The following is a 7659-nucleotide window of genomic DNA, read 5'->3' as shown; positions in this document are numbered from 1 at the left end:
TATATATATATAATTACTGTGATAATTGGCACAGATTGCAAAAAATTTTCTGTGCACGTGTGGCATCGAAAATTGGACGATTGAAAGTCTGATGACCCTGCCACAAATCTCGATCGTTTTGGTTCTCGAAATTCGCAGTCGCGGAATGACGTTCGAGCCGCTCGAGAGACCCCACGCATCGCAATTTCTTCGCCGGCCGGCGTCGTATCGAAAAAAATAGCGAACACGAGAATTCAGTAGGATTTAGCGAGGACACGTTACGGTTCTCGCAAAATTGGGTATAAGTTAACCGTTTTTTAAAACTTAGTTAAGTTAAAGTTGACAGCCTTGAAAATTTAACTTAATTAAGATACAAATTAATTCATAATGAAATTAATTGAATTAGAAGTTAATTAAGTTAATAAAAAAACTAATTGAAAGTTAAAAGTTAAATTTATTCTGAATGAACCAAAAAAAAATTTGACTGTTTTACATCATTTTTTTCTTTCTTACAGCATATTCATTAAGGAATCATTTTATTTTTATTTACGACTAAGAATTATACAATATAAAAGACAATATAAAATTACTAAATTATATACTATTATTGCTTTGTACTATGTTAACTTCAAAAAAAGTCAAATTAAAACCCTAATAGCATATTTTATCTGGGATATATCCTAGAGGATATCCTTAGGTTGTTCAAAGGACATATGGATGATTTCTGGATGTCCTGAAAATATTCCCTAAAAGTCTGTGATGTTAGGAAAGTTACCGATAAAATGCAATGTAACTAAATTAAATTAAGAGTCTAAAATGTAACTTAAGATAAACTGTAAATTAAGATAAAATTAATTAACTTTTTAACTTTATAATTGAACTTTTAACTTTTTAACTTAGTACTTCCCAATCCTAGATTCTCGATATTTCGTAGGCGCCAACCCCCGATGTTCGTGAAATCGCGGCTTCGCACCGGTCGATCGAGCGGTCGCACCGCATGATTTTCAGAACGTCCGCGAGGCGGAGAGAAGACCTTGCTCGACTGGAAACGCAAACAGTGGCGGGAGTAGAGTGTAGAGCAAGCGGTGTAGAGCAGTTGTAGAGCAGTTGTTATCGTCGTCGTGGCTATACATCTATACATCCATACGTCCAAGCAAATTTTCTTCCTCGACCGCAACAACCCCTTGGGTTCTTCGTTGTGAGATTTTTTTTTAACAGCATGTCAGATTGGGACACCGCGCCTATCACTTTACGCAAACGTGCCCCGAAGTCATCCACGTTGAAAACGGAGAAGGTAACCCATCTCATCTAAGCATATCTGCGCCGCACGATTGTATAACCGATTGTATTTGTTTACAGGCGGTGAACGACGCACGGCGACAAGGTTTCACCGTGGAGACACAAGCGAAATGTGAGTAGCATGAGTCTACTTCCCTGGGATATCTTTTTCCTCGTTTTTTCCTTGAGATCTTTCTCATCATAGACAACGTGTTCGCCGTTTCAAGCGGACAATTATGTATACTCTCTTATATCTACGAACATAATCGAGTTACATGGATTCATAAAAACCAAATTGCAAATTGCAAAAATGATGATTATCATGTTTTCCTGAGAATGTCTATATAATACCAATCCAAATAGCAACGTATCTGTTGCTTGCTAAGTATACATTGCTAAGTATGTGTTGCTATCAGAATTGCAGCAACTGAACCTCGTTTGTTGTTTGGTAACTTGGCCTTCATGATATGAGAACTTTGAGTAGCTCGTTATAGCAATTTGCCAACAACTTTAAAATTATAATCAAAATTCATACTACTGCCATCATATTGCATCATACAATTCTATCATATTGCCGACAACACAAGCTTGCTGTTAAACAAGTTGCACACATTGTTGCCTGCATATTGCTACAATGTCGATTTATTTGAAATCATTGAAGACAAATCTATAGTAAGTTGCAGTACCATAAGCAATAACAGATTTGTGCGATTTTGCTATTTGGAAGCATAGGCTTTCTACAATAAACATCTAAATTTTATCTAAATTTTAAGTTTTAAACTGTAGAAGAATCAGTCATCAGAAACCGTTGATCAGTTAGAGTCGAATGTGAAAAGAATAATCGACTATGATCGAATAATTTTTTACAGCTTCAGATTTAAAATAGATAATTTAAATATTACAATAGATTATTGTAGAAAGCCAATGTATCGTGTTATCAGCAATTGATAGCATTGTATGATGCAACATGATGGCAGTAGAATCTGATTATGATTTAATTTTGTTGGCAAACTGTTATAACGAGCTACTCAAAGTTATCATATCGTGAAGGCCAAGTTGCCAACATAGTAAAAACGGATATGTAATCTGCATTACATGTATTGTATTATATTGTGTCGTAGATGAAAAGCTCCAGGCAATTTGAGAACAAAGTAATTTGTTGTGTCAATGTATAGAATAAACTGCACATATGTAAGTATAGTTTCATAAAACTTAACTGCAGATTACAAAAATAATTATCATAATTATAATAATTTTCTCAGGAGTGTGACAGGTCATGCAATATAATTGCAATAAAAAAAATACATGTAATCTATGTTATTGTTGTATCATATTGTTTCATAGATGAAAAGTTCAAGGCAGTTTGAAAATAAAGTAATTTGTTGTGTTAATGTAAAGAATAAACACACATATAAGTATATGGTTTTATAAAACTGAATCCCATGAAATTGAATTGCAAATAATTATCATATTTTTTCGAGAATGATATCTATGTACAATCCAGCACAGTTACAGTAAAAAAAGTGTAACATGTAGTCTGTATTATTTTATCACATTATGTCGTAGATGAAAAGCTGAAAGCAGTTTGAAAATGTTGTGTCAATATAGAACAAGTCTGTGGCTCCAATTTGAGCGTCGGAGTCAAAACGCAAAGCCATCGATGTAAAAAAAAAATTCATTGTAAGATTTTAGAAACTATAAAGTATTGATAAGCGTCACTTAATACATATTAACACTTGATAGTTCTCGAAATTTTACTCACATTTTTTTTGTATCGATGGCTTTGTTTCAAATTGGATAGGTCTGGTATAGAATAAACACATATGTGAGTATATAGGTTAATCTCTTTCAAGAAATACAACATTGTATTCTATCAATAAACTACATAAATAATAAAGATATAAATTTTTCATGAAATAAGATTTGAAATGATTTTTCTTGGTTTCTACACATAAAATAACAATATCCTAAAAGCGTTTTATTGTGTTTTACCACAGATGTGTGCTATTCTATAATTTCTTTCTGATAATTTGATCAAATGTAATTTTCTGAAATAGAAAAATATTCTGATTATAGGGGGTGGTGGTGCAAACAGACAGCACGTAACCACAAAAAACACAGCCAAATTAGATCGTGAAACGGAAGAATTGAAACACGACCAAATTCCACTTGAGCTCGGCAAACTTATCCAGCAAGGACGACAGAACAAAGGATTATCACAAAAAGACCTGGCAACGGTAAAGTTTTTATCTTGTTTTTTATATTGAACTATTTATTGGCTACATTCACCAGAAAAAAAAACAGCTTTTGAACTGTTATATAGTTGTAAAATTCTTTAATTCTCCCCTGTAAAATTTTCAATCTTGATTTTGAGAATGGATTGTTGAAGATTATATTAAATTTATTCATTATTCCGGACTATATATAAACATTTAAAAACACTTACATATTTCTAAAACCTTTAAGTTCTATCATAATAAAAATCAAATTGTATTTTACTTATTTTTTACTATTTATTAAATTAAAATGTAAAAGTTTTAAAAAACGATATCAGTTAAGAATTCATAACTTTTGTGAATGGTATAGAAAAATTTAGGTTTTAATATGTACTTTGGGGAAAAAATAGTATAATGTTATCTTTAAAAAATTATTGAATTATTTGGCTATCTGGAATGAATTTTTTATGAATTAAAAAATTGAAGTTTAAGAAAAAAAGTGAAATAACTTTTATAGCAAATTAATTACAATTGTGTTTATTTTTAATACAAAAAAATGCAAAGATATAAAAAATAAAAATGTAGCACAGTCTTAAAAAAACATTTTGAACATAAAATTCTTTACAATAAAAATATATTAGATAAACCGCTTGTATAAATTTCAAACAATAAAATAAGGGGCTTCTACCCTTTTATTAATAAATGAGCTTTAAAAGATGTAAATAGTAAATTTTTATTATTCTTTTTCTATCATTTCACGAAACGTTTCGACCGTACTAGTTCCTCATCAGCCGTGTTTAAAAATGAAATAAAAATTAACAATAATTAAAACCCTTAATAATTAAAACCAATTCTTCGATTTGGATCTACAATTTATATACATTTATAACTTTTTTATTAATTATAACTTGACTCAGTCAAACATGGTTGAATTAATAACGCATAATGTGATTGTGAATGAGATGACCCGATTAATACCGTTTTTTATACCGTTACCGAAATTAATTTTTAAGTTTTAATATGTTCATATAAATTATTGTTAACGATTTTTATTTCACTTTTAAAAACGGTTGATGAGAACTTAGTACGAAATGTTTCGTGAAATGATAAGAAAAAGAAAAAGAATAAAGGTTTACTATTTACATCTTTTAAAACTTGTTTATTATAATGACCTGGTAGAAGCCCCTTATTTTATTGTATAATATTCTTTGATGGATAGTCTTTATGGCAATAAATGATGCAAAAAATAAATATTATATGCCACAAGTTTTAGAACAAAATATTTATATATGTTTATTTGTGAAATTAGCGTCAAAAACATGAAAAACAAAAAAATCTTTTTTAATTTACTGAAAATGCTTGCACGGTCTGCAATGTAGGTGGTTGAGCGCACAAACACGATTTCTATACGCTTTTGGACGGAAACAAACAATTGCATATGGGCGTCCTTGTACACACACATATAATCTCTCAACATTGCCAAGTTTTTTTTTAGAGCCGGATACCGAACTGTATCATCTGTCCATTCTCTTAGTATAATTAAAAAATCGACTGTGCATCATTGGATCAATATGATTTTATCTTTGGTTTCTTACTGGATCCAAATGTATAAATCAATCATATTCAAGAATATTACAATTACAGAACTGTTTTTCCTTTGAATACCATTATTGGAAGAGAATAAAGTCCGAAACATAACTGAAAAGTACAGATAATAGGAACAGGGAGTAACAAATTTTAATCTATCAGACATTGTGTGTATTAGAATATAAGGTTTCTGATAGGTTGAAATCTGTTATTCCCATGTGTTTTTAATTATGTCTCAGGTTTCAAGCCATGAATATTTTTTTATTAATAATTTTTAATGCTCTTTACAGAAAGTAAACGAAAAGGCACAAGTCATTAATGACTACGAAGCCGGACGTGGAATACCGAATCAGATGGTAATCGGCAAGATCGAGCGAGTACTTGGAATTAAATTGCGCGGTAAAGATCGTGGCAAACCCTTAGCGGCCCCCGGGACGAAGAAGTGAATCTCGGGGGGAAGCAACATCTATCTTTCGATCCTTATATACTGTTCCCACGAAGGAAGAAGTATGAGAAAGACGGTAGAATGGAATGCAACAAAAAAAAAAGAAACACAAACCCCTATCCTCTTTTTCTTTGGTTATACAGATATTGTGAACGATAAAAAATGGGTTATAATTAACTTGTCTTTTATGTACGAAATAAAAGAAAGATATTTTAAGATATCACGAATACGTACGAGTGACATACGATTACATACGGTGCATACAGTAACATAGCGTAACGTTAAAAAAGGCTTATTGAGTTACCTTTGCGCGCGTAATCGTTTGTTATAGATTTTTAAGTGTATATTACTAATGCTAATCATGAAATAAAACTGAATCATGTGTTTGAATGAAAAAATAAAATTTTTAATTTATGATAACGTACCATATATTCTCATTGAATGTCACGAAGTTTTATTAAGAATTTATAAAATATATATTATGGATAAAATGTTTACACGTATATTAAGTAGCAAATATAGTGTATAAATATTAAAAAAGGCCTATTTAAATACTGTTATGTGTACTTATATATATTTCAGACTCTTTTTCGTGTGTATCTTTTGTATATTATTCAATCCACGCAATTTCAATTTGTGCGTTTAAGATCAATTACAAATTAAATGATTATTCCATAATGTACTATCTCTTTTAAAAAATATTTGAAAGAGAAAAAATTTAATAACAGTGTTGATATACTCAAATAACTTTATTTGCGCAGATATAAGTATAAATGCTTTCTTTTCCCATTAATCCTTTCTTAGAGCAAAATTGGAGATTTCTATTCCATCCTTGGTAATAATTTTGATAGTTATTCCATCACCTGTGTATATATCTCTTTCAGCAGCAGAAGTAAAAACGTCTTTTAAGATCGCTATAGCTTTTTCTTGAGTTAAAGGTGCAGGAGTAACACCTTCTTGATTTTTGTAACCAATCTAAAAGATAGAAAAATCACTAGTACAAAATGTACAATATTAATTATACATTTTCTTTTTTTTATATAAATATATAAAGTCAATTTACATATTCGTATGTATCTGGAGACACTGGTAGTGTCTCAGCGCTAAGCTACGCATAGCGACACTGCCATGACTACGCGAGATGAATTGCCAGGGATTGGTATACATAAATATAAAAAATTAAAGTATTATATATACCTGATTATCAAGAAGTGGTTGCAAAAGTGCACCAGCTGAACCGCCGGCCCTGTATGTAGTTTTCTCACAATGTCCAATTGGATCATAGCTATATATACAGCCTTTTCCATTCTCATCTAATCCAGCAAGTATATTACTAACATAATAAGGAAAGAATCTCTTATGATATAGCATTATCGACAGCATTTGTGCCGCCGCTGGAGTTGACATTTCCTTTTGATGTTCGTGTTTATACATCTGAAGCAAAATAATAACTATTATACTCATGTTTAACAATTTAGTATGTATCGAATGTTATATAATTGTTTTACTATGTTTTAATTCTAATTGATTCCAGTACAGATTCCAAGTACAAGATTTAATACCTGCATGCGAGCGGATAGGAGACGAGTTAGAGTTGTGGTATCGCACCAACAACCGGAACATCCTAAGATAGTTGTGTCTGACAATGGAAATAATTTATCTTGATTTCGAGTGTGAATCGTGAATCCAGTGCTGAGACGCGTGTCTGCGGCTATGACGCAGAAATCATCCCCAGCGAGAGCTACAACACTCCTGAGAATGAAATGTTTTCATATAATTATGTAGATGTAAAATACTTCATAAATACATAAAGAACGTAGAATTATAAAGAGAATATTATAAAATAAAAACCAAGAATACTGACCAACCGTAGAAATGTATATTCTTACAATTATGACACTTAAAATTAATAAGATATAGGTTATTTTTCCACTTACCCTCCATTGTCGGAATATGGATTAAAATTTACTTTTTTCACTCCCTGTACCTCATAATCAGGTAAATTTCCTTTCCCATTTTCAATCAATAAATTCATCATCGCTTGATTCGCTAAAATACTTCAATTACTTCAAACTGAATAACAGTATGACACTACAGTTTCTTGGCTTTCGCAGTTTCTCACGACGGCACAGATGGCAGACGTCACAGCAAAAC

General features: G+C 31.1%; 2 protein-coding genes across 2 annotated transcripts; one reads left to right on the top strand and one right to left on the bottom strand.

Moving 5' to 3' along the window:
* The first annotated feature begins 1026 nt into the window (after positions 1–1026).
* Positions 1027–5608, top strand: LOC108689049 (endothelial differentiation-related factor 1 homolog). The gene is made up of 4 exons (XM_018195651.1): positions 1027–1273; positions 1339–1390; positions 3334–3494; positions 5351–5608. Exons 1-4 carry the CDS (start codon positions 1199–1201, stop codon positions 5504–5506), a joined length of 444 nt encoding a protein of 147 aa, XP_018051140.1. The 5' UTR covers positions 1027–1198; the 3' UTR covers positions 5507–5608.
* Positions 5609–6235: 627 nt separating this feature from the next.
* Positions 6236–7659, bottom strand: LOC108689055 (proteasome subunit beta type-1). Its single transcript, XM_018195657.1, has 4 exons — positions 7443–7659; positions 7068–7257; positions 6703–6939; positions 6236–6480 (listed from the first exon to the last, which is right to left on the bottom strand). The coding sequence occupies exons 1-4, from the start codon at positions 7541–7543 to the stop codon at positions 6295–6297; spliced, it is 714 nt and encodes a 237-aa protein (XP_018051146.1). The 5' UTR covers positions 7544–7659; the 3' UTR covers positions 6236–6294.

This window comes from Atta colombica, unplaced genomic scaffold, assembly GCF_001594045.1.
Source record: "Atta colombica isolate Treedump-2 unplaced genomic scaffold, Acol1.0 scaffold254, whole genome shotgun sequence".
NCBI classification, from domain to species: domain Eukaryota; kingdom Metazoa; phylum Arthropoda; class Insecta; order Hymenoptera; family Formicidae; genus Atta; species Atta colombica.
The sequence above is the reverse complement of the archived record's forward strand: the minus strand, read 5'-3'. Positions and strand labels throughout refer to the sequence as shown.

What these genes read in the sequence shown, in the direction of transcription:
- LOC108689055 (XM_018195657.1), bottom strand. Translation starts at nt 7,543, where the DNA reads ATGATGAATTTATTGATTGAAAATGGGAAAGGAAATTTACCTGATTAT. An exon ending in CCATATTCCGACAATGGAGG is followed by an intron (nt 7,258 to 7,442) that starts GTAAGTGGAAAA and finishes TTTCATTCTCAG; the next exon opens with GAGTGTTGTAGCTCTCGCTG. An exon ending in TCCTATCCGCTCGCATGCAG is followed by an intron (nt 6,940 to 7,067) that starts GTATTAAATCTT and finishes ATTTTGCTTCAG; the next exon opens with ATGTATAAACACGAACATCA.
- LOC108689049 (XM_018195651.1), top strand. Translation starts at nt 1,199, where the DNA reads ATGTCAGATTGGGACACCGCGCCTATCACTTTACGCAAACGTGCCCCG. An exon ending in CGTGGAGACACAAGCGAAAT is followed by an intron (nt 1,391 to 3,333) that starts GTGAGTAGCATG and finishes TTCTGATTATAG; the next exon opens with GGGGTGGTGGTGCAAACAGA. An exon ending in CACAAAAAGACCTGGCAACG is followed by an intron (nt 3,495 to 5,350) that starts GTAAAGTTTTTA and finishes TGCTCTTTACAG; the next exon opens with AAAGTAAACGAAAAGGCACA.